General features: G+C 33.1%; 1 protein-coding gene across 15 annotated transcripts in view; it reads left to right on the top strand.

Moving 5' to 3' along the window:
- The window catches only part of RBM26 (RNA binding motif protein 26), a 75,820-nt gene that overhangs the window by 41,809 nt on the left and 6,418 nt on the right, over positions 1-27,593 (top strand). For 11 of the 15 annotated variants that reach the window (XM_033104155.1, XM_033104161.1, XM_033104160.1 and 8 more), the window contains exons 14-21: positions 630-701; positions 8,609-8,734; positions 9,090-9,164; positions 10,453-10,620; positions 12,024-12,128; positions 15,096-15,296; positions 16,701-16,787; positions 26,152-26,265. In XM_033104155.1, the coding sequence (XP_032960046.1) occupies positions 630-701; positions 8,609-8,734; positions 9,090-9,164; positions 10,453-10,620; positions 12,024-12,128; positions 15,096-15,296; positions 16,701-16,787; positions 26,152-26,265 (948 nt within the window). The remainder of the gene's footprint in view (positions 1-629; positions 702-8,608; positions 8,735-9,089; positions 9,165-10,452; positions 10,621-12,023; positions 12,129-15,095; positions 15,297-16,700; positions 16,788-26,151; positions 26,266-27,593) is intronic. The other 4 variants (XM_033104162.1, XM_033104165.1, XM_033104163.1 and 1 more) reach the window with 1 other exon arrangement.

Below are 27,593 nucleotides of genomic sequence, written 5' to 3'. Positions count from 1 at the left end.
TTTGCCATGTAAAATACAGTTAGGATATACTATCCTACTTAGCTAATGGATGCCACCGTATTAAAGTAGTCTTCCTAGATAATTCCTGAAGAGTATATATTAAGATTCTATAAAAGACATGGAAAATGTAAATTGGTACATTAATTACTAAAAAAAACCACACACACACAAAAAAACCAATCCTTTTATTCCAAATCATCACAAAATGCAGTGTATTTGGCTATAAAAGAAACATACTTTAAAAAAGAATGGTTTTTATTTTTAAGGTTGAGAATCAGGAACATATTTCAATTTCTAAAATCTAATTTAAAATGTTCAAGCTTTCTATTTGTCAACATAGGATTCTAAGAATTTATGATTCTGTGTCAGTAGAGGGACCTTAGCAACCACCTGGTTCAAACTTCTTGTTTTACATCATAGTTTTTCATGATTGAGTAATATTGCATATTGTTTGTTTTTTCACACACATTTCTCTCTGTCTCTGTCTTTGAAAACGGCCCAGGTTTGTGTGAATAACATCAGTATACTTATATAGCGAATATATGTTAGTAGAATCAGAATGTTCAAAATCCCAACAGACTTATATATGTTTGGGGAAACACTGAAATTGTCCATTTCAATTTTTTTAGAATGTAACTAAGTTATCTGTGAAGGACAGGTTGGGTTTTGTATCAAAGCCATCTGTTTCAGCAACTGAAAAGGTAAGAAGAATAGCATGATGTGTTTGTCTTGGCTTCATAAATGTTTTCAGGTGGCATCTTAATTTTTTTATTTTTTTCATAGTTCCAACTTTTGCTTCTTAATGGTATCTGTATCTCTTATTCCTACCGTTTTGCTTTCCATTTGCTGAAAAAGAAAAATATTTGCCTATTTTTACTTTTTGCATCAGCATTTTAATACTTGCCACTCACGGTATTTTCCATGTTCTCCTTTTTTTTTTTCTTTTTTCTTTTTATTTATTTTCTTTAGAGATATTGTACATTTTAATTTGAAAACTCTGGCAGCCTAACAGAAAGGGCCATGAATTAGGAATTTTACCTGAGTTGAACTCTGGCTCTTCCTTTACTAACTGCATGACTTTGGCCAGTACTGTTAATCTTTCTGATCCTTTTTCCTCATTGGTAAAATGATGATGGTAATTATTTGTCTTGCTCATGGGGTTTTGTGAGGATTAAATAAAATTATTTATTTAAAAGTATTTCATTAACTGGAAAAGATGATGTAAATGCAAGTTTTTTATTTATTACTAACAGCTGTTGTGTATAGCCTGACAATACGTTTAGTTGTTTCTTTTTTTAAATAAGGGGGCAAATGCGGATTAAATTAAGGACATATATGGACCTATCTTATAGTTCTGTGTAGGTGTTTGTCTTTTTTCCTGTTTAGGTATGAGTGAATGCTCTGATCTTTAGTCTTACTTGAGGTATGTGGAATTACAGAATATTAGATAATCTTTCCCATTTCTGTGCCCTCACCTTAAAGGAAAGTAAAGCCCAAATAGTTTTTTGGGTTGCCCTGTATACACTATGAGTTACTAAGCTGGGACTGGAATCTGAGTCTCCTGTTTTTATTCCATGGCTTATTCCATTATGAAGAAGATTCATAGGAAATTGACTTCATAGGTAAACAGAACAGCTTATAAGATAGCCTGCTCTCTTCACTGGTTCTTCAGTATGTTGTTTTCCTTATTTACTGTGTTAACCTTTGGCAATTCTATAAATTTGAATATGAATCTCATTCTGTATATCAGATTTCCCCATTGGGCATCTCAGCATTACTTCAGGCATAATAACATGCCTAAGATGATTCAGTATTTTCCACATAAATTAGTTTCTCCTCCTGGCTCTCACCTCTGGCAGTGAAACCACCCTTTTCCAGTCTGTGCGTTCTAAAAGCCATTAGAGCCGTTTGCTGTGTTCGTAGTTCACATCTCTTTCTCTACCACCTTCAAGTCCCGGGTCTCTGGATGCAGTATCCCAGCTGGATTCTCCTCCTCTAATTTACACTGCCACCAGCCTACCCTCAGACTTATTTTAATGTCATTTACTTACAGAAACTTTCATGTCCTCAGCTAAATGACTTAGCTTGGGTCACAGCTCATCATACCTCAATTATTCTGTTTCCGTGACCTCTACTTTAGTCCTTCCTTTCTTCCTTAAGGAGTCGTTTTCTGCTCATTGTCCCTTGGTATTTCCTGCCTCTTTTTTTTTGGGGGGGGGCGGGTGATTTTCCTGGAGTGCATTTTCCCTCTGCCTAACTGAATTCTAGTCATTCTTTTAAAGATTGAAAATCTCTCTTACCTCTTCTATGAAACCTCCACATTTTTCCATATGTTATCACCCTTTTCTCTAAATTTGTGTCGCTTAATCTATGCTACTAAATTTAGCAATATGAAAATACTTTGATTAGGTTTATCCTCCTTGATAATAAGTAACTAAGGAATAAAAAAATCAATATTAGGTCTGTAATACTTAGTGTAGTACTGAACAATTCTAGAGATGCCTGAAAACCTCATTATGTTAAGGATCTGTTTATGTTCAAATTTGGACTCTGAAATTGAAGTGTACTAATTATAGCTTTTACAAAATTTTTCTAGTATGGTTTGCTAATTTTCACTATTGTTTTATTAACATGTTTTGTATATCTTTAGGATAAAAGGGGTACAGATTTGGAATTAAGTTTACTAATATAGTTATCATTAACTGAATTTATAAAAAAAATCACTGATGGCAGTGGGCTATTTATAAAAAAAATTACTTGGTAAATATTGTAAAGTATCTTTTAAGGAAAACAATTATTTACAGTTGTGTAACTTTGAGTCATTTTCAGTGAACCTATTTGAAGAATAGCATTTTATTTTTACTTATTCTTGGAAGTATCTCTCCCTAGTCCATAGTGGTTTTTGCTTCAGAATCTTTAGTGGTCAGTCGTTCAGAGAAGACTCAGGAAGAACAGAAGAATCCCCGTCATCAAATATTATTTAAAAAATTGTTTTTAATTGAAAGCAGGGGAAAGCTCAAAACTAGCATCTACATAGTATCCTCTATCACTGTTAAAGCAAATAAATACCGTTTCCCCAAATATGAGACCTAGCTGGACAATCAGCTCTAATGCATCTTTTGGAGCAAAAATTAATATAAGACCCTGTCTTATTTTACTATAAGACCAGGTCTCATCATATAATATATAATATAATATATAATGCTGGGTCTTATATAATACAATATAAGACCGGGTCTTATATTAAATTTTTACATAATGTAAGACCCGGTCTTATATTAATTTTTGCTTCAAAAGATACATTAGAGCTGATTTTCCGGCTAGGTCTTATTTTCGGGAAAAAGGTAGATGTAAAATTTTATCCCCTTATAAATAATACTGCGTTTAACCCTTAATAAATAACAGTTAAACCCTGTAGTGATTCGTTGTGCTAAGATTCAATTTTTGTGAGAGGGCTAAGAGAGAAGACACTTAAAACCTAATTGATAACTGCTAAATGTTGAGATATTGCAATAACTATTAAATAGGTATTATTTGAGTAGAGTGGCTAATCAAATGATATTTGAGTGCCTTTGCTTACTTCAGGGAGATTTATAAAAAATAAATGTGGCATCTGTGTATACCATCCTGTTTAGTTTTCAAAGAAAGATTGAGACTGTCCTAATTATATCCCTAAAGCCCTACTAAAAATTCTGAGAAGCAAACTGATTAATCACTTAATGTTTAATGTTCTTGTATCAGTTTTAGGTATATCAAGCACGTAATACAGGATGTTATTGTTTCTTAGCAGTATGTGGTTTTTTTTTTTTGCAATCTGAAAATATATCTTGGTTTCTTTGCAGGATGACAGGTAACACCTGTACCATGGAACTTTTAAAAGGGAAATTGTATAAAGGAACATTGCGTATCATGTAGAGACTTAAGCTGTTGGTTTTACAAAGCTGACATTCTGTATGATCCCGAACAAGTCTTAATCACTTAGTTTACTTAACTATAAAATCATTTAAATAACCCTTTGGTTTTTAAATTTGTATTTGTGTAATTTTGCTACTTTAAATATAAAGACTAAGGAAATTTGTGACAGTTTTTAAATAACTGTTATTGACTAATTTTGATTTTTAAAAAATACATTGGCCTCTGTCAGGATTATTGCCTGGATTACTCTATCAAGATTATTACCGGGATTATTTTTCTTACAGAAAAACAATGATATATATAAAATTATTTGTTATGCTGAATTTTCTGGGAACCAAGCTATTGTGGCCAACATTGCTTATTGACTCTACACATTTTTTCCTTTGATGTTAAAATATTTCTTTGCAAGATCTTTAATCCCTTTGTCTCTTTTAAACTACTTAGTATTACTGAAATAAATAAAACTGTTAATCCCTGAAAATATTTTATAAATCTAACTTTTAAGTAAAGTCATGTTGTTCTCACCAGAATTCCCAATAGGTTTTGCTATAGAAAATACATTTATGTGCTGCTTTAAAAGACTATCATAAATGAGCATTCAGATTTATTGAAAAGATGATAATATAAAAATTGACCCTACCGTAATTATATTAATAAGCTTCCTACACATAACTCCTCAGAAACTGTCTTTTTATTGTATTCAAGCATGGCACTTCTGCTTTAGAAACCTGTTAGAGCTAACGTACTGTGTGACTGTGAAGCATCTTAATTGTGTTCCTTCCGCATTTGATTCCAACTAGGCCATTGGTTATTTCAAAGTCGTACGTGGATGACATTATTTGAAATAACCTTCTTTTGTAGTAAATAATTTTTACAAAATACTTTGTTTCCTTCCATGAGAAAAATCTGTTTTTCTGTGTTTTTGCCAAGTACAAATAATAGTTATGATTGGTAATACTTTACATAGGAAATAAGGTAAGGTGAATTACAGTCTCTATCTTGTGAGGAAATTGGCTTTTATCTTGGAAAGTAAGAGTTATTAATGATGTACATTTTAACTACAAAGCATATACTTTTTAACTCATCTTACGAATTCAACATATCTTTAATACCAAACCTGACAAGTATATTACAAGAGGAAAATTACAAGCCAGTGTCTCATGAACACAGGCACAAAAATACTAAACAAAGCATTAGCAAAAGTTCAGTGGTACAAAAGAGATAATACATCCTGACCAGGTAAGATTTATTCCAGAAATGCAAGGTTGATTTAATATTTGGAAATTATTTTAATTCACCACATTAACAGAAAAAAGTGGGGGCAGGAGATGGGAGGGAAGAACCCCATATGATTATCTAAGTAGAAAAAAACAATATTCGTGAAGTAACATTAAACATTCTAAAAACTAGGAATAGAAAACTTGCTAAATTTGACCAAGTGTATATGTATGCAAAAAAAAAAAAAAAGCCCTACAGCTAACATTCAATGGTGAAATACTGAATGCTTTTCCCCTGAGATCAGGAACAGGAGAGGATGTCCATACTCATTACTTTTTTTTAGTAGCATAGGGCCTAACCAGTACAATAAGGCAAGAAAATGACATAAATGACATAAAGATCGGAAAGGAAGAAACAAAACTATATTTATTTACAGACAACATGATTGTGTGTGTAAAAAAATCCAAAAGAATTCACAGACAATTGTAATTAATAAGTGAATGAAATAAAGTCATTAGAAAGAAGGTCAGTATGTAAAAATACAGCGCATACCGAAACCTGTTTGGAAAATAGAGAAGGTGTTGTAGTTTGGAAAGTCCACTGCCTGTGCTTTGACTGTGTTCTTGAGAATTGCAGCATCTTTTCTATTGGGTCTGTTACTCCCCTCCACTGGTTTCATTTTTAACAGATTGTCTTCTTTTATCACAACTCTATCCTCATCTTTTGAAACTACAGTATGTCTTGCTTTCCAAATTCTTACTATCTAAACTCTGGAATTAAATAGATTCAAATAGTAAGTAATATTTGTAATTGAATAGTTCATTGTTTTAAGACATTCTATTTTCACACTTGACACCTTCGGAATTGGGCTATATTTTATAGTCATTGGTGTTTCTTGTTATAATTGGCATTTTTTTCTATAGTTGGGATATGTAAAATGATAATGCGTTTCATAGTTAGTGATGTCCTAAGCTCAGTGAAAAATGTTAGCTGATATTCTATTTTTACAGGAAGAAGCTCCTGGATAAAACAAGGAAGTGGGATATTTCTAGGAATAAAGGAGTCTTGTCATTCTTATCAGATACTTTTAATTACTTTGAAAATGCTCTCCTTAGTCCGATATCTGATGTTAATAAGATAACTTTGAAAAGAAGTGTTCCCTACTCTACTGAAATTGGAGAAATGCTCAATTAAACAAATTACATGGGTTTTTTTACTTTTGGTTTTCTCACAGCTTTTATGGTAAAATACATTTGAAACTTGAAAATAGCGTTATGATATTCATTGTTTCCAACTGATTTTTGAGTACAGAAATCTTTTTTGGTCACAACTTTTCAACTTGTTATGGAACCCTCATGAAGAACAGTTTATGAAACACTCAAACTATTTTCCACAGATTATCTTGTGTTTCTCCCTTTAAAGTTATTATCTTATCCTTATGTAATGATAAAGTTTGGCGATGTGTGGTGTGGTAAGGTAGCAAGGAAGAAAGTTTTCCCTGGAATTATAGAGAATGATGTCTGAAGTTAGACCACAAACTTGGTCTATGTTTCCTCTTGTGTTTTACTGAATATACCATTCACATATGTTAGTGATACCTGACTATTTTCATCATTGCAGGAAATTAGTGAAATTTTGATATACATCAAGTACTGTAAAGAACCTTTATTTTTAAAGATCAGTTGTGCTGTACAGAACCAGTATAATTACAGTATTCTAGGGTTTCATTTCATTTAGAGGCCAGCCATTCTTGAATACTAAGAATATTGATGAGTTGTCTAAACTTTGTGATTTTTGCTAATCTAATTTCATAATAAAATATTAGAAAGTAGTGTCTCATTGCTATTTCTGTGGTATACCCAGATATTTACATGTTAGTATCCAGAAAGTAAGACTCTTCTCTCATGGATACTCTTCTATTTATGTAGTTTAAAAACTTTTAGGTCATGAATTCCTTTAAGACTTTGGAAGCTGTGTTTGTTCCTGTGGAAGTTACGTTGTTCATATACATGGTTTCATGTTCAGTTTTTATAGCATTCGGAAATCTCCCTGAAGGGATCCCTAGACTCTTTTCCAAGAACCAGTAACCAACCACCCCATGGAACCTGCAACTACTTGCTTTTGAAGGCAGTCTGTACACTTTTATTTTCTTGACTTGACTCTTGTGTAGAAAAGGTTGGCCACTTGGATCTGTCATCATTTGTTTAATTTAGTGCAAAGTGTTTATTGAATGTTTATAATGTGCCCTCGCACTATTCAAGGCACTGAAAATATAGCAATGAACCAAGCCAAAAAAAATCCCTATCCTCATGGGTTTGTTAATAAGCACATTAGACATCATCAAGTTGAACTTCCTCATTTTATAGATAAACAAACTGAGGCCCCAAAAGGTACTTGAATTTACCGAGGGTCTCATAATTAAATTAGTTAGTAGCAAGATTCAGGTACTGGAAGAAGTGCAAAGAGAAGAAATACATGGTTTTTGTTTCAAGGCCCTTACAGTGTATACGGGGGGGCGGGGGAGACTAATTAGTACATCATCAGGTCATTTTTATTAAATATATAATAGCTGTAGGAATAGAATTTCATAAAAGGACCTAGGTAGAAGAAATAAATGATTAGGGCTTTGTGGAAGTCTTGACTGGTTGTGCTGCACCTGAGCCGGGCTTAAGAGAATAAGGTCACTTGAAGCAGAAGGAAAAGAGAAAGAAATGTTAGCTACTGTGTTTCCCAAAACTACCACCTAGCCAGACCATCAGGTCTAATGTGTCTTTTGGAGCAAAAATTAATACAAGACCCTGTCTTATTTTAATATAAGACCGAATATAATATAATATAATATAATATAATATAATATAATACAATACAGTACAATATAATGTCAGGTCTTATATAAGACCCGGTCCTACATAATGTAAGAATTAAATAGACAATTGTATTTAATTGTCTTACATAATGTAAGACCGGGTCTTATACTAATTTTTGCTCAAAAAGATGCATTAGAGCTGATGGTCCATCTAGGTCTTATTTTCAGGGAAACATGGTTGCAAAGGAAAGGAGAAAGAACGCAATCAAGTTCATCTCCGAATTGTAAATTGCAAATTGTTTGAGGGCCAGCATCCAGTTTCCTTCCTCCTGTGCCATCTCTGTGTACGGTTTTTGCTTTAGTCACTAAGAATACTAGCAAATATATTCAGCAATTAATATCTTCTCAGTGATATAATAATGACTGTTTTTTCTTAAAGTTTTTGTATTTTTTTGCTTTTTCTTCTATAGGTATATGGTATTAAAAAAATTTTATAGTTTTTCCCTCATTCATGTGATTTAATTATTCCACATATATAGTACATTTTAGTTCAATGTGCTAAATTTTGACAGAAGTACTTTAACATTGAGTTTTATAAGAAAACAGGACTTAGTAAATCATGGATGCTTGATACATTTTTTAAAATGAAATTGGAATTTGTATTGGTAGGTGTTATCTACATCTACTGGCCTAACAAAAACGGTGTATAATCCAGCTGCTTTGAAAGCTGCACAAAAATCCTTACTTGTTTCCACTTCTGCAGTTGATAATAATGAAGCACAGAAAAAGAAACAGGTAAGTACAGCTATTATTTTACACAGTTTACATGGAGGAAAAACTTTTCTGCATGTGTGTGTTTTTTCAATGCTTATTAACAAAGTGGAAGTAAAAGGAATATGCTGGCTGCCACTGAACTTTTATTTTCAATAGTGTAGAAGTAAATATTAATTTTTTTCTTGGAATGAAAGGCTCTCCTGATCTTTGAATACATATTTGCATACATATTTAAGTTTCTCGTAGGAAAACTTTGCATTTAATTTTTGTTGCTAAACTTCTGCCGTTAAACCTATTTCTGTTCTCTTGAGTAATTTTGTTCATTGGAAAAATAAACAGTAAATATTTTAATGATATTTTTGATCCCTTTCTTTAGGAGGCACTGAAACTTCAACAGGATGTAAGGAAAAGGAAACAAGAAATTTTAGAAAAGCACATTGAAACACAGAAGGTAAAATATTAAAGCCAGGTTTGGCAAAATGTTTTTATAAATGTTGCAACTTTGAGTGAATTTAATCGTATGCTATATAGATAGTCCTGAGAAACACTTACTGGAATTGGCAGTGGTAAAACTAAAATATTATCAATGACAAAGTATATGTCAATTGATAACATATTGGGGATGAAGAACATAAATTAAATGGTAGACTGGGAATTGGAGTAGTTAAATTGAATTATGGTCATCAAACTTGAAATGAAAATAAGGAGTATTTATCCAGGTATGTTTGTTCAACAGATAGTGAAATGCAACCTTTTCCTCAGTGTTGAGATATATGTACCTTTCTTTGCTTGGCTTGTCTAATACAGTAGCTACTGTAACAGTTTCATGTGACTATTGAGTACTTGAAATGTGTCTAGTCCAAGTTGAGATGTGCTGTAAGTATAACATACCAGATTTCAGAGACTATGAAGAAAAAAAGTAAAACACTTCAGTAATTTTTGTTGAAATGTTAACGTTTTTAATATATTGGGTTAAATAAATTATATTATTAAATTAATTTTACTGTATCTTTTTTTATCTTTTTAAAGTGGCTGCTAGAGAATTAAAAATTGTTCATGTGGCTTGTAGTATTTCTTTGTACAGTTTATGACATTAAATTAGTGTAGGTTCTTAATTATGTCTGGTAATAAAGGTTATGCACTTCAAAATATTGAAAATACAGAAACTTTTTCCATTTTGGTTTAAAATATATGTCTTTTATAGTTTAAATTTGGGTATACTTGTTAAAGAGAGATCAAAAGGCTTTACATCAAAAACTGAAACCTTCTTGAAGCAGAACCTATACTATTTTGTGGTATTTTCTACCCCATGTTTACCTCGTTTATCTTTTTTCCTATCCATGTTAGGGATATCATTTTTAGTAAGCCTAGCCAGTTGCTAATCCCTTGACAATGTAAACGTTCTGTTTTCCTAATACCTCAGTATAGGAAAGGAAAACAAAACTTCCTCCTACTTATCCTGATTTATAGAGGCAGTAATATAAACAAATGGATTAGAAAGGAAAATTCTTAATATTTCAAATTGACAACTTTTCAGGGATCAAAGTGAGTTTCTTCTAAGAGACCCAAATAGTAATACTATAGTTATTCACAAAGTAAACCAAGAGTAAGGCTTAAATTGAGATAGTTAGCATCACCAATCTGCTATCTAAGCCTTGCTATGAATATATACAGTAGTAATTTATTTTTATATTTCGTTAGGAATAAGTATGTTACATTGTTTTCTTGAAATTTGGCAGATGCTAATTTCAAAACTGGAGAAAAACAAAGCAATGAAGTCTGAAGATAAAGCAGAAATAATGAAAACATTAGAGGTTTTGACAAAAAATATTACCAAGTTGAAAGATGAGGTCAAAGCTGCTTCTCCTGGACGCTGTCTTCCAAAAAGTATAAAAACCAAGACTCAGGTATTTTAATTTGTGTTATTATTCATATTATTACTTAAAAAACATAATACTACATTGTTTACGATTCATTTTCCTTTATGTAATATTCTTTGCTCAAAATCTAACCCTTGTGTGCTACCATTCCTCCATTAATTAATTAGTAAATAAATACAAACAAGCAAACTCTACTAATTTTTTGAATCCTGTGGATTACAGTTGGAAAATCTGTAATTAGAATGGTTATGGATAATCTTGTAAAGGTAGCTTGAAAACAAAATGATACAGGTACTACAATACTTCACTAAGGAGTTTGAGCTGTATTGTGTAAGAAGTTGGAGGTATAAGACATTAAGGAACAGAGAAGTAACATTCTGACAGCACTGTACAGAATGAATTTATTGGAAGAAGGGAAATTCAGGTAGATTAACCCATTAGATACAAATAAGTGTGTAACTTAATTTCAGATGGTAATAAGTGATTAAGAAAAAACAGTTAAACAATATTTACACTTGGTGTGTGCTTGTATATGTAAAAAATCATGAGTTCATATTGATATTTCTGATTCTAATCCAACACCACAGGGTTCTTCCTTCTCTTATTCCATATTCCATATTTATTCCATATTTTACCTCCCTGTTTCCATAATGACAACTTGGTTCCCACTAACATCAATACAGTATTTGTTTGCTCAGTCCTATAATACATTGCAAATAGTCCCAGAATTGCTATAACTATACCACTTCAAACAACTAACTAAACATAAAATTTAGAACTTACTTGCATTCTTATAATCTCACAATATATTCCACTAAGGGTATAGAATGAGAACTGTGGTTTAGGATTACTTTTTTTCCTTTTGTGTGGTTATATTATTAATTTGATAAAGTTAGGTGTATTTCTGTATGTATTCAATTTTGGTTCGCCCCTCATTCTTGCTAATTTAATTTTATTTTTTTGAATAAGTAAAACATTAACATGATTGAAAAGTTAAACTATAAAAAGGTATATATAGAAGACCTTTCCCCTTTGATTCCTAACACACTCTTCCTCACTCTTCTCTCCTTGGTGTATGTATGTGTATTCTTGCCTACATAAATTTGTACTATGTATTGTTTATTAACACCTTGGTTTTTTGTTTTTATTTTCAGTTATTTCCTGAAAATTACTTCATATCAGTTTATAGAAATCTCATTCTGACTTCTGTCAATGAATTATAGGGAAATCAGTGGAAGTAGGAAGAAGTTAGGAAGCAATTGCAGTATTGTAGACCAGAGGTGATTGATGGCTTGGGCTAGGGTGGTATGACTGGAGATAGAGAAGAAATGTACACATTAAATAGGAAAGTGTAAAAGTTTTTGTAAAACAGTTTTGTGTAAATATAAGATATTATTGTCACCTAAAGTATTAAAATTACTATTTTCTAGATGCAGAAAGAATTGCTGGACACAGAGCTGGATTTATATAAGAAGATGCAAGCTGGAGAAGAAGTTACTGAACTTCGGCGAAAGTATACAGAATTACAGCTGGAAGTATGTTTCATCATAGCTACACAATGTGCTAAAGAGGAGCAGCTGTAGTCGTGGTGGTTAATTTGAAAATATATTCTCCTCATTCTAGTCAGTGATTCTTGGCAGTCTCTGACAAACATATTGGGAGTTGATATAGGAAAGAGGGAAGAAGTTAACATATTTTTCAGAGCTAGTAGAGAAAATATTTAATGAGGGGTGGCAACAGTTCTACCTATACACCTGAGTCCTTCCATTTCTGGTGAATATTGTTCCTTTTCTAATTTTGATTTATCCTTCCCCCTAGACCAAAGTATATTAAAACCTTTTCCAGTTATTTTTATGGAGCTATCCTATGCATAAATAGGCATATTACATCGAGTTCTCTAAGAATCAGACTTCCAGTGGTAGAACTGTATTGACGAACATGCTTATTTTGCCTATAGATGGCGCTGTGGATGTTTATAGAAGAGAGAATAAACTGCTTTCTTATAACTTAGTCATGATTATATAAGAAAATCAAGTGAAATTGATTCCTGTATATGAGACTTTTTAACATTTAGCAAAAAGATGTTTAAAAATCAGAATAACATTTTTAAGTACAGAGACATTAATGTCATTAAAGTAGTTAGTAGTTGTCTCTATCTGTTTGATGCCACAATTTAGTTTTTTATATTTTAGATTATTACTTCTGTTTAATTTGAGAATAATACTTTTTTCCAAATTTGTTAGCACTTGATCATCTTTTTCTAACACAGTACAAATCTATATTGAGTACTGGCATCCAGGTATTAAAGACTTAACATTTAGCAGCCACTGTGTTTGTCTTAAGGCTCTGTCTTATCTAACAATCATAGGAAACCCTAGGGTGGTGTCCTAAACCTACACACATTTTGCATTCTCTGGAAACCTGAAATGGTTGCCTGTGTGTCCTGCCCAAGATAACAGGTTTTGAAAAAGATATTTATGTTAATACAGAACTATTTTCCCTGTTCTGGAGATTTCATATTTGGGTTGGTAGGATTTTAAAAAACAAATTATCATTCAAAAATTTTTAGCCCATAATTTTACTAGATACATAATATTACCAATATTGTTTCTTAGTTTATGTTTTGATTCTTTATCATGATATAGCTAAACACTGACTAAGATTTTCTGTTTGTTTTTTATGATGGCTAAACTGTAGTTAGCAGCTAATATATATGCAGTAACGCACTGTTTCCCAGAGTGTGGTCATGAATACACCCATTCCATTTTTTTATTAACAGATATTCGTGAAAAAAGCTCGGAGGCTAAATAAATTTGGAAAAGTTTTTATTAGACATGATTTTTGACTCTAGGGTTTTTTAGAGGCTATTAATTTGTGAGTTGCCAAAAATACGTATTGTTCAGTATTGCTCAAACTTATTTGTCCATGGACTCCCTTTTCAGGGAACATTTTGTTCCTCATAGTACACTTTTATATATGTTGCTTTATTAGTAACATTAATCCTTGTATTTTAGATTATTTTAGCTAATGTTAAGATATCTTGAGATATTTATACTTGCAGAGATTTGGAAGTGGCACCTGCTTGACATTTCCACTTGGATGTTTTACATCGTCAGACTCAACCATGTTCAAAATTGTGCTTATTTTGCCCCTAAACTCCATCTACGCAACTGCGCCAACCAAAAACCTGAGAGTTTTCATTGATTCCTCCTTGTCTTTAAGTATTCATACCCAATTAAACACCAAGTTGTATCCATGATGCTACTCCCTAATGTATCTTAAGTGCATTTATTTCTCTCTTTCTTTATTGCCACTGTTGTAGATAAACTTTTGTCTTCAGTTTCTGGAGTTATTGTGTAGCCTACTGACTAGTATCCCAGCTTGTTCTCTTCTTTCTACCCTGTTCATTAAACTTTAGCCAGAATAACATTTTAAGCTTTGATTTGATCACATCACTCTACTTCTCTGCTTTAAATGTTTTAACTGATTTGCATAGCTCTAAGGATAAAATTCAAAATCCTCAATGTGGTCCTTAAAGTTATTCATGATCTGGCTCTACCTGTCTCTCCAGCCTCGTTTCTCCATTCCATGTGGTCCAGCTACACTAGATTTTATTTTCTCTTTGAAATACCATGTTCCTTTCAGTTTTGGTTTCTTTGTTCATGCTGTAACCCCCACTTCTGGGGATAATGTAGAGAATAAAATGGGAGTGGAGGGGTCCTCATGGAACTTTCATTCTAGTAGTTTATTTATTACAAATCTTAGTGTTCTGTGCAGATCTTTAATGTTTTATAAAATCTTTAAGTAAAGTATTTCCTCATTTTTCGAGTCACTTTTCATGAATAAAATCAAATAACTTAGTTGTTTAAGGTCTCTTTACCCTTCTAGTATTTGAGTTTCATGAGGTAAGGACTTGCACATAGAAAGTGGAAGTCCTTAAATATTCATAAATAAATGAAGGAATGGTGTGCTATTCACATAGAGTGATGTGGTAGAATATAAGTTACTATGGGACATTACTATAAGTGATCAAAATGATGAATTTAAAATAACTACCTACTGAAGTCAACAGGGAAATAAATGGAAACACTGTTTTAAAGTCATAAATAGGAAAATACATTTATTGTGTATATAGGTATTTTGTATCTATGTATTAAACTGACTTCTGAAGTAATACGTAACACTATTATTTGGAAATCAGTAATTGCTGGTCTTTTTGTGATGCAGTCTCATGTCTTGGAGAGTACGAATGTGGTAGAAAAAAAGCACATTTAATAATTTCAAGACATTGCTTAAATATTATTTTTTCTAAATTCATTAGCTACTTAAATTTGCTTTCACTTTCAAAAATAAAACCCCAGCTTAAATTATGAGATCCTTTTAGGGCACTATTTGAATTTGAATCAAAATGTGTAAAAGTTTGACTCATCTGACAAAGTATAACACTTGGCTTATGCTAGTAATTATTATGTTTAATAACCTACGTGTCTCATTTCTTCTAGGCTGCAAAACGGGGGATTCTTTCATCTGGTCGTGGCAGAGGAATTCATTCAAGAGGTCGAGGTACAACTCATGGCCGAGGCCGGGGTCGAGGTCGAGGTCGAGGTGTACCCGGTCATGCTGTGGTGGATCACCGCCCCAGGGCATTGGAAATCTCTGCATTTACAGAGAGCGACAGAGAAGACCTTCTTCCTCATTTTGCGGTACTTTCTTACTGCCCAACAAAACAAATACTGATAATTAGTGTTGGGGATAATGGATATGTTAAAGGAGAAATTATGAAAATGACATGAGTAATTTAAACCCATTAATCTGACTGAAGAGTTTGATTAATCTATGATAATCTTTTGTTAATTATTTAAAAAACAAACTGGGGGGGGGTTTTGTTTAATTATCTGAAAAAAATGTTATAATTCTTACACTTAGTAGGCCTTCAGGTATTGTGACATGAGTGTTAGAGAGGCAGGTCCTGTAGTTTCATTTGATAATTACTTTAAAGGAAAATTTAACACATTGCATGGCCATCCAGTTTTTTTTTTCCTATTAAGATGGAATTTAATCTGTTAATATTGCATTCTTGAACTAGCCGGTCTGGAAATGAAACAGCTACTGGTCCCAGTGGATGAAAATTATAGTTTAAAACTTGTAGAGCACTTATTTTATGGGAGGTATTATTCTGAGTGCCTGATGTAACTCAGTATTAGTTTGATTATGAGGGTAGGTACCTTTATTATGCCTATTTTAGAAATAGGGAAAAGGAAGCATGAAGAGATTAAGTAACTTACTCCTTTTTGAACAGTAACTTAACAGAGCTGGGATCTGATTCTAGAGTCCATTCTCTGTGCTCTACAGAACTTTCTGTGTGGAGTATGTGTGTATATTTAACGAGATTGTGGAATTATAATTTTATTTTTGTGTAAGAAAGAAGGCCAGTATTAGTAATGACATATAAAGGACTAGAATTTTATGTGATAAAGGTTGCTATTTGTAGAAAAATCCTCCTACACATGTAAACAATAAAATCCAACAAACCAAAACAAGCATAATTTAATATGTTTAGCTTGTAAATGTTCTCCTAGAAGAGTGTGTTGTCTAGAGGAGTTTATAGTAAGAGTGAAAGCAGAGTAAGTTAGTGTTAAACTTTTGAATCAAAAGACCTGGATTCTCATCCTGGTAATTAATTACTTTGGATAAAAGGACTTAAGTTCTCTTACCCTCCCCCATCTTTAAATTGGAAATGGTACTAAAAAACTCAAAACATTGTGAGGATTAAATATTCTGCTTTCGAAAGAATTGATCATATTCTGGGATCAGAATGAGTATAAAAGAAAGACAATAAGGAAGCTCAGTCTTTAACCATTGTTTCCCTTTATTTAAAGAATAGTTCAATCAAGTATAAGTCTCCCTAATTCCAGAAAGTGTAGAATTGTAAACAGTGTTGGATGATCTTACAATACCAAGTACTAAAATTATTCTCCACTTTGTTAATCACCGTGAATTTATGTATTCTCGTTATATTTATTGGTATTTTAATATTTTAAAAACCATTAGGATTTTGGATGTTTCAAAATATTTATTTGGAGGAAATACTTGTTTTTAATTTAAAGCAATATGGTGAAATTGAAGATTGTCAGATTGACGACTCCTCACTTCATGCAGTAATTACATTCAAGACAAGAGCAGAAGCTGAAGCAGTAAGTACTATAAATAATCTAATTTATTGAAGATCCAGATTTAAATTTTTTTATAAATACTGTTTTTAATTTTTAATATAAATGGATTTTTTTTAACTTACTAAATAACTACGGTTTGACGGTAGGTAGAACACATGAAGTGGAATTCATGGCCTCGAAGAATGTCCTAAAGCAGTTAGGCAATCCTATATGTAATATGATATGATTCGAATATATAGTTAGCAAGTTGAATGTCAAGTTGTATTGTTTTGAGACACCAAGAATTCTTCCTTTTTTCTTTCACAGGAGATAGGGCCACCCTACTTCCCATTATCCTTTTTCTCAGATGGCCCAGAACAATAGTGTTGGCCAACTCCTAAAGAAGTGTCCCTAGTTCAGCATACCCCCAACTCGATCTCTGTGACTTTTTGCCCAAGACATGATATATAGCTCTAGCTTTTAGGGTCCTTTTAGTATAGTTGTCTTACACTATGTATCTTTAATTGTGTTTCCAAAGAATGACAAGAAGTAGATGCAACCTTGTCTTTATTCTGGGTTTAAAAGATTAAAAAAGGAAAATGGGTGTAAAGGTTGGGGATTCATAGAAACCTTTTTAGCCCTGTGTATTTGTTCAAGATTGTAGAGAAATAGATGTACCATATTGTCCTTGGACCGTTTTCCAAACAGCCTGATGTGAATGGCAGAGTTGGATAGTTTTTAGAACTTTTAAGTTGATTGTGGTCTAAAGTTTTGAAAACCTTCTAAAAATTTATTTATCCTCTCTGTAGTAAATACTCCCTGCCAGCACAGTGGTAGATTGCTGGGGGCTTAGGAGTTGTTCTTGGGACATTGTAGCCAATAAAACACTGGGGGTCTGGTAAGTCTCAGAAAGTGTTCAGCTGAGCACTGGATTAACCTAATTTCTAGGTTAGTGGGGTGGGTAGTGGATAGTTTTATTGTCTAGGAACTCCTAATCCTAGTTCTGTTTTTTAAATCTAGTTTTGAGTTCTCTGTCATTTAAAGATCTTTTGTGAAAGTAAAAAGTAATTTATAGTTGATGAGAGTTTAAAACTTTCTTGTAAAGTTATATGTAAATGTGTTATGTTGAAAAAATAGATCTTTGATCAAGTTTTCTCTCAAAGGTATTGTTGAATACAAGAATAAGCTTCTTTTGAATGATGACTTCAGTGATAATTTTCAACGTAATGTTAGATAGGTAGCTGAATATCATCTCTTTATGTTCTATTTGTTTTCTAGGAAACAGTCATACAAACAATAGTAGTTGTTATTGTACCAATGATTAAAATACTGTATTATCAAGTTTGTGGGTTTAGTAACAACTTTAAATATATACTACTTTTCTGCGTACTACTTGGCTGAGGGAGGAAAAAAACACCTCTTGCCTTTTAAATAATTTTTGGAAATATTGCTCTTGCTAAGGCTTATGGACATATGCCTTCTTGGGTCTTGCTTTTCCACCTCGGGTGTGTGTGCATGCGTGTGTGTGTGTAAAACACTGAATTACATTACATCAAGGTTGAATAAGTGACAAAATAAGTTAGGTTAAATCTAATGATAGTTACCTTTTCAGGGTAAGTACCATTTTAGTTGGATTTACCAAACAGGATGAAAAGAAAACTACCATTGCTATGTTAAACATTTGAATTAAGTTATAAAGGTTGTTAAACCATAAACATTTTCTTAAGCCAAAAAATTTCTTTAGATTTTGTAACATTCTATTTTAGAAGAGAACAGGAAATTAAGTTGAAGCTTATTTTATACAAGCAGAGTATAGCTAAAACAGTGGTTTTCGAACTTCTGAGTTTTAGGGAACAGTAAGGTTTAGAAATTTAAAATTAGTGTGTTTGACATACGGGTGCCAATTCTTAATTTTGTCAAGGAAGAATGCTTAAAAAGTACAAAAAAGATTGCATTTACCATCACCAGCATTATGGAAAATAAAGGAAAATATACCAAAATGTAGGAAGATAAAGGATAAACCTTTCCAAGAAAAGAAAATTGTCAACCTTTGCTAATGTTTGTTTCCAAATATTTCCTTTTTGTTATTTTCTAATCCATTGTCCTAGATGATTGAATGAATGTCTCTATTTTCTATAAACAGTGGATGCATAGTATTTCAAAGTGAAAGTATAGGATAACAATAAGGTAGTTGAGACATTGAAACATGACTGAAAAATGAGAAATCTCCCCCCAGGAAAGAGATTGAAGTATTTTAAGGAATAATAATAATATGAACAGAACACTTCTAGCTTTAAGTTAAGGTGGTTATGATTTGACTCTGGTTAGTTAGGAAATTTTCTGTTTTCTTGTTTGTTTAGCACCACCCCAGTGTACTGAAGTTGGATTAAGTACCCAAACAGGACAAACAAAAAGTACTCTCTTCCCATGACTGGTTAGAATGTTTTTTCTACTCTGAATTGTTTCTATACCTTTGTAAGATACCAAGATTTCAGAATAGGAACAGTTAAGCTTCCACTTTTTAAGAATCAGTCCCAAACTCAAAGAGGTCTTATATGTATATATATGTATATATATGTGTGTGTGTGTGTGTGTGTGTGTATATATATATATATATATATATATAGCTTTTTAAATCAGAAGAGAATTTTATTCTACTAATAGTACATTTTTGACATCCATACCTCAACTCCTAGTAGTTGTGAGGATTCACTATTTCAAAATTTGTTAAGTACCTGGGACATAGTAAACCCTCTTAATGTTAGCTATTATGAATATTATTATTGTGGATTTTTTTTTCTCCAGAATAAGAGATGATTGGAAACTGAATAGGAAACCAGAAAGAGTAGATGATTTTAAAACTCTCTGACCTGAAGTTAGAAATACAAAATTGGAGTCATAGAGGATAGTGTAACATCAACAGTTGGAAGTTGATGGGGCGGCCTGAATAAATAGTAAATTAATAGCAAGAATAATATGTATAAATGAATTCAACCAAGGTAAATCATATCATGTACATAACAGTTTTTTGGTGTGTGTTTTTCCTAATTTACTTAATATTTATTAAGTACTGCTATATGTGGTGGGCACTGTGCTACTAGAATTCGTAAATCTAACTCTGAAGCTTGTGAGAAAGGGACCATGGAGCTTGAATTCAAGAGTTAAAGGAATGGAAAGAAGTCTTTCCCTATAAGTTCTAAAAAATTAGATTTTACTTTTGTTTTTTTTAATTTGTGGTTCTTTAATGTAACTCCTACCTAAACATTGTATACTGTGGTTATTACGAACATTAATAAAATTGGTTTAGCCTTCTTTTATAGATTAGTTTTAATCATTGCGGTTACTAAAAATGTAAGGTACACTAGGATTACAGCTTTAACTCTTCTGACCTTAGGTCAGTTTTCCCCATGCTGTTTTTGCAGAACATTGTTTCTACAAGAGCTCCCTTTACAAAGGATTCTCTTGTCAGATAAGTTTGTGAAAAGCTGCATTTTGTATATTCCATTCAGATTCACAATTTAAGTGACTTGAAAAAGCAGAAGGTAAACACTCTTGTTTAATTTTGCTTAACCCAGTGTTTTCCAAATGTTAATTGTTCCCAGAGCCATTTTCCATGTAAGATAGGGAACCCACCTCACAACTAATTTTCATACTTTTTTCTTACTACATCATTTGTCAGATCTTCAGCCTATTTTTCCTTCTGTTATGTGTATGCCTTCTTTCCTTAGTTCCTAATTGGCTGCTAACTTTGAATAACTATGTGCAAGAATAAATAGGCAAATTAAGTACACACACACACACACACACACATTCGCTCATAGTCAGTGGTGTTGTAATAGCTATGATTGATGTCAGAGTGGTAGTAGACTTCAGGAGGTTATCACTTTGTGTGGGGTGTAAATCATGTTTTGTACACCTGAAACTAATAAAAAAAATAGGCAAAGGACTGGAGCAAGCCTGTGAATAAAAATTTTCGGCTTTTAAACAGACTTTTGTTTACATTTCCTAGCATAGAAATTAGAGAATTGTAAAATGAACCTCCATATGCTAATCATAGAGCTTTAGCAATTACCGGCTTATAGCCCATTTTGTCTGTGTCTCACCCACTACAACCCTCCCCCTCCTTATTCTAGAGCCATTCTTAGTCATTGTATCATTTCATCTGTAAACACATAGGCGTATGTCTCAGGGTTACAGCCTTAAAAAAATAAAAGACAGTACCATTCTTACACCTAAAAATGATTGGTAATCCCTAAATGTTATCAAATACCCAGTCACAGTGTACATTTCCTGGGTTTTTTAATAAATTTTTTACTTACTTTGTTTAGAATCCAGAATAAGGTTCATATCGTGAGGTAGTTTGATTGGTATTATGCAATCATGAACTCATACACTGAGACATTTCATGGATGTTGGTCGCCTGTTCTCAGTTATTGACAGGACTCTAATAGGTTATGATAGTGTCCTTGCTTTCTGGTATGAAAAGGTGTTCTAGGTTCATCTTACACATTTTGTCTTCCAGACCTGGAATTGGTCATTGCTCTAAGGAGCTCTGATTCTTTTTACTGGGCAAAGGTATTTAGAGACCATAACATGAGTACCAAGGGTGCTCATTACTACTGAGTATGTTGCAGTCACTAATCCTTTTCAGTGATCAGAGCTGGGAGTGAAAAAATATACATACATTTATACACACACATACAAATAGACATATACACATGTACATTTGCACGTATATATATGTATGAAGAAAATTTAAAGTTTCTTCTGACATTTCCCATTTAATTCTGAACTTAGGGTTTTTACACACACACACACACACAGTAGGTACATAGGTAGGTAGGTAGGTAGGTAGAAAGAAAATGATAAACTAAGAGTTCGTACGTACTAATACTTGCAAGTTAATTCTGTATTATATGGTTTTTACTTAATCTCAGGCATCTTCATATCCCTTTTCTCCATGCTAAAAATTCACCATTTTCCCTGACACCAACATAATTAGTTATGTGCTCTGTATATAAGTCTGAGAATAAAAATGTCAGGTTTACCACAAATTATATAATTGCTGGGAAGAACACCTAAAAACATTTGTAATCTCTGGGCAGGGAACTTGAGAACTAAGGATAAAGATGAGAAGATGATTTACTTCTTCACAACCTTTGGAGTTCTTAAATCATGAACATGTATTGTCTATCCCAAAAATAAATTAATTTTTTGCATAAGTATTCCATTATATGGATATACTAACTGTGATCAGCCATGTTGATGGACTTTGCATTGTTTTTATTATTTTTCTGTATAGCAGTGAATACTCCTGGTGCACATGTCTCTGTACATATGTGAATATGACTATAGGATATATTCCGGATAGATTACTGCTGGGTGAAAGGATGTGTGCATTTAAATTTTTGATGGATAGTCATGAAATTGCCCTCCGTACATGTTGTACCACATTTTGGTTTGTGGTTACCAAGTGCTTCGTGTAGACCAACCTACAATTTTAGCAGTCTAAGTTTATGGTTACTTAAGTTCAAGCACATTCTATAGTCACTACCATTTTTACTCACCCCCTCCCTCCAAGTTTATGTTTTTGTCATTATTTTGTACTTCTATTGTGTGTGTGTGTGTATGTGTATCCCTTACTTTCCTGTTGTAATTACATAGGATCATCCTACTTTTGTTTTTTAGCCTGTGTACTAGCTTCAATGTTGATCCACTGCTTTTATTATGTGTTTGCCTTATCAGTGAGATTTTTTTTTTCTTGGCAGTATTTTCTTATTTGTGTTTTTTATTTTCCTTCTTCTGAAAAAAGTTCCTTTAATATTTCTTGTAATGCTGGTTTGGTGGTGATGAACTCCTTTAGCTTTTTCTTGTCTGGGAAGCTCTTTAGCTCTCCTTTGATTCTAAAAGATAGCTTTGCTGGATAGAGTAATCTTGGTAGTAGGTCCTTACTTTTCTTCACTTTGAATATTTCCTGCCAGTCCATTCTGGCCTGTAAAGCTTTTGTTTAGAAATCAGCTGACAGTCTTATGGGAGTCCCCTTGTAGGTAACTAACTGCTTTTCTCTTCCTGCTTTTAAGAGTCTCTCTTTGTTTTTAACCTTTGCCATTTTAATTATGATGTGTCTTGGTTTGGGCCTCTTTGGGTTCATCTTGTTTGGGACTCTTTGTGCTTCCTGGACTTGTGTGTCTATTTTCTTCTCCAGGTTAGGGAAGTTTTCAGTCATTATATCTTCAAATAGGTTTTCAATCCCTTGCTCTCTCTCTTCTTCTTGTACCCCTGGATGTGAACCCCTGTGTTGTTATAAATGATGTTGTCCCACAGGCCGCTTAAACTATCCTCATTTTTTGGATTTTTTTTTTTCATTTTGCTGTTCTGTTTGGCAATTTTCTGCACCCTTGTCTTCCAAATCACTGATTCTATCCTGTGCTCTCTCTAATCTGTTGTTGATTCCCTCTAATATATTCTTCATTTCAGTTAATTGTATTCTTCATTTCTGACTTTATTTTTTTATGTTTTGTATCTCCTTTCCAATGTTTCCTATCTCTTTGTTGAAGTTCTCACTGAGATAATCTGTTCCTTAAGTTCATTGAACATCCTCATAACCATTGATTTGAATTCTGCATCTGGTAGATTGCTTGCCTCCATTTTGTTTAGTTCTTTTGCTGGAGTTTTGTCCTATGTTGTCATTTGGCACGTGTTTCTTTGTTTCCTTGTTTTGGCTGCTTCCCTTTGTTCCTGTGTATTAGGTGTATTTGCTATGTCTCCTAATCTTGGCAGAGTGTCCTTATATAGTAAGTGCCCTGTCAGGCCCAGTGGCACAGTCTTCCTGTTCACCTGAGCCAGTTGCTTCAGGTGTGACCCTTCTGTGAGTTGTATGTGCCTGATGTAGTTGAGCCTTGATTGCTTTTGGCATGTCAGTGAGTGGGATTGACCGTCAAGCTGACTGGCTGTGAGAACAGCCATGACTTCAGCAGACAAGCTGTTATGCAGGGACTGACCCCACGGAGTGGGAGTTGCTTTAGAGGGTCTCAGGTGCTTGCCAAGTCCAACCTTTAGATGCGTCCTTTCTGACACTAATTGGGTGGTGCTCTGGTATGGTCTGAAGCTGGCCATCTAGTGTGTTGGTTCTGGGGCTCCTGTGTAGGCCAAGGTCACTGCTTGTGTCTGGCCTGAGGTCATCTGGTAGGAGCTACAAAGTGATCTTTGGTTGGTAGCTACCTGTGCTGGGTTTGGAGGCACCTGGGAGTGGTTATGCTGTGAATTGAGGCCAGCTGCCAGTAGTTCCAGGGTTGGGCCACTTAACAAGAGGTACAGGGCACACTGAGAACAGTTGCTATTTGTTTGGGGTTTGTGGACCTTTGAGAGATTTTAAGAAAGTTTGTAGTGGGGGACCAAGCCAGCCCCGTACGTAGGTTAGTCTCCGAAAGAGGTTTCACTGGATGTGTTAATTGGGTGGGGCAATTCAGTTCCTCCCTGTTATGTTCCTGGCACTTTTCGAGCTGTTGTCCCTTTGCTGGAACTCAGAGTGAATGTTTATGAGTGAGTAAGTCTGTGCATAGGCCCTTTAAAAGGATGCCTGGGTTTCCAGCAGTCCTCTATCCCACCCGGACTGAGTTTCTGGCTCTACAGACTGGGAGCCCAGTGTGGGCCTGGTACCCATTGCTCTTCAATGGGGAGCTCTGCGGCCGAGATATCCGTCCCTATTCTTAACTACCACAAGTGGTGTGGGACCAACCCACTTTGCGTCACCATCCCTCCTACCAGTTTCAATGTGCCTTCCTTATATCCTTAATTACAAGAGTTCTGTCCAGCTGGTCTTTAGGTGGTTGTCAAGGGTGGTTCTATCATTTAGTTATAATTTTGATGCAGTTGTGGGAGGAGATGAGCACAGCATTTACCTATGGCCATCTTGGGTGGAAGTCCAGAAGAATTTTTGTAAACTTTTAAGAGGTTATGTTGCAGATTACATGAAATAAATTTATATCTTCAAAAAGCAAGAATTCAGTTATTTTTAAAATTTACACAGCCAAATAGCCAAAAGCTTCTGATGAAGCAAAGTTAATAAAAAGTTAAATATACTTAGCTTTGAAAAACATCCTGTAAATAACTTTAAAATGAAACCATTAGAGAATTGTAGGCTCCCCTTATAAATTTGAAGAAGCATGTGCTAAATATAGAGATTTACAAAATAAAGATTCAGAAATTTTTGTCAATAATTTACAGAAAATGTCACTAACATTTTTTGCCATTTTTGGCTAGATGAGAAGTTGAGTTTTATGAGTAGACATTTTGCATGAGACAGTTGGAATTCTTTACAGTAATATATTTTTATGTAATAGTTACAGCTTAAAAAATTACAAGTTGTTTCTGAACTTAAATCTCCTATATAAGCACTTTAAAAATTTTTAGTTGTATGACGTTGTGATGAAGAGATGGACTAAAAACTCCTGAGCTGCATTTTAATAGGCATGAAAGCTTTTAAATTTATCATAAATTTGTGTGTGCAGATTTAAAATTTATACCTGGGGACTTTAATATCACACAACTCATAGTCAGATGTCATTGAACATGTAATTGTTTCTACATTTCACATTATGCTATACTTTGAGATTATGCTATAAATCTTTTGTGACTATGAGTTATTTCTGTATGTTGCTAATATTGATTTATGTTAGTTCATGTTACTTTAATATGAATGCACTATTTCCAAAGCAGCAACTTAATGTAGCAAGAACTTAAGTTTGCTAAGTTTAAGTTTTATCATATGCAATTCTGAAATCGTTGTAGGAAGCACTTTAGTTTTGAATAGAAAACTTAAGAGTTTTTTCCTTTGTAATCATAATACATCAAACATTTTATGGTATTTGCGATGTAATTTAAAAATAATGTGATACTTTCCACATGCAAAATTATTATTTTGTTAAGTGTCTAGTTTACAGTTACTATATATGCCATTTGTAAATTAACAGGAATTAAAATGCAGTAAAATATATTTAGTTTGTTAATTCTAATTTAGACTTTGATTCAGAATCTACATCCAGGATCTTGAAGTGCTTTGAGATTATTGCCTTGAATAGCAATTATTATATCATAGACATGTAGACATACGTTCTTCTTCTCAGATATTGGCCAGTACTGAAATAACTCTAATCAGTTATGAGTAATTGTTCTTGTTTTATTTTTAAAGGAATAGGCAGTCACTAGGCTGATTTTAGAAATAAGTAATCATAAAAAAGTAAATTATAATAACAAATAGTAAATAGAGAAATAAAGAACCACAAAGCAAATTAATAGACAGCTGTCTTTGCTTGTGTTTAGCTCATTTAATTTAAATATCATGTAATATTTCATTTTTTCCAGAAATTATTAATGATTTATATCCCAATGTTCTTAATTGTTTTAGGCTGCAGTTCATGGGGCTCGTTTCAAAGGGCAGGATCTAAAACTGGCATGGAATAAACCAGTAACTAATATTTCAGCTGTTGAAACAGAAGAAATTGAACCTGATGAAGAGGAAGTATGTTTTTTTTTTCCCCCCACTTGGTTTTTCCCTTAAATGTTCACGTTTTTATATAAAATGTGATTTTAACATTAAATTTTTATTCCTGAGCCATATTCCAGGCAGGGGATAACAGATAAATGCAGACAACTTTAAACTTTCTGAATTAATGAGATCTGTGGATTGCTAATCCAGAAAGAATATATGAAAATCATATATATACTCAGTTTTCATTTACTCTTAGAATATAATAATTATTCATTAGATTTTTATCCACAGGAAATCTCATATTTCAAGTTTTAGAGTATATATTCTATTCAATTGCTGTATTAACATTTCAGGTTTATTTTAATTCATATCGTTTTAGTTTACTAGAATGAATGCCTGCTATATGGTAGATACTCTGATAGGCACAAAAATGAATAAGACACGGTCCCTATTAAGGAGCTTATAATCTGGAAAGGGGGGTGGTGGCGACAGACACAAAAGAAACTAATTATAATAAAAGGTAGACTGATATGCTGAAAAAAGTTTTGAACAATATGCTGTTGAAATCCAAAAGAAGGAATGATTATTTCTGTCAAGAAGAATCTTGAAGGAGGTGTTACAGGGGAGCTGACCCCTAAGTGATAATAAAGCTTTCCATTACCAACAGCTGGGACTGGGACTATAGTTGAGAGACATATTTGGGCAGAGGGATAGGGGTGGAAGAGTACACTTTTCTTGGGTAACAGCAGTTAGTCTGATGGCTGAGACATGAGCATAAGAACAGTGAAGTGGGAGAGCCCTTTGAAGCCCACAACTTAAAAATAAGCATTTATTTTGTTTAATCTTGAAATAAGTTGTAGGATGAAGTTGATGAACTTAAGAAATAAAGGTAAAGTAGGGAAATAAAATGTTCCATGTTTTACCTTTGTTAGATTTTCATAGTGTCACTTCATTTTGTTTGAAGAGCATTCAAGGCTGTTACACATATCCATAGTCAAATGCAAGAATAAATTGTGTGTTTTGAAACTCATGTACATGATTTGTCATTTTATATTTTAGATTATACCTTTGTCCTTCCATGAGTTTGAATTGAATGGGGAGAAAAAGCAGGAGAGCTCCTGGTATTAGGTACTTTGAAAAGTTTGAAAAGCAGTCTGAGAAGCTTTATGAAGGGAATGGAGGAAAGAAGGAATGCTATAAAAGAAAACGTTTGTTTAGGTACAATAGAAAATATTGATAGATTTTTATGCAAGTTAACTGGTTTAGTGTCCAGTGCTATAGTAAGTCAAAGAAGACTTACTGATGTTTTCTTTAAAAAAAAAAAAATGTTGAGCATTGTTTTGTAGATGTAGAAAATA

The sequence above is a fragment of the Rhinolophus ferrumequinum genome, chromosome 4 (genome assembly GCF_004115265.2).
Source record: "Rhinolophus ferrumequinum isolate MPI-CBG mRhiFer1 chromosome 4, mRhiFer1_v1.p, whole genome shotgun sequence".
Lineage (NCBI taxonomy): Eukaryota > Metazoa > Chordata > Mammalia > Chiroptera > Rhinolophidae > Rhinolophus > Rhinolophus ferrumequinum.
This window is presented reverse-complemented; position numbering and strand designations above follow the sequence as displayed.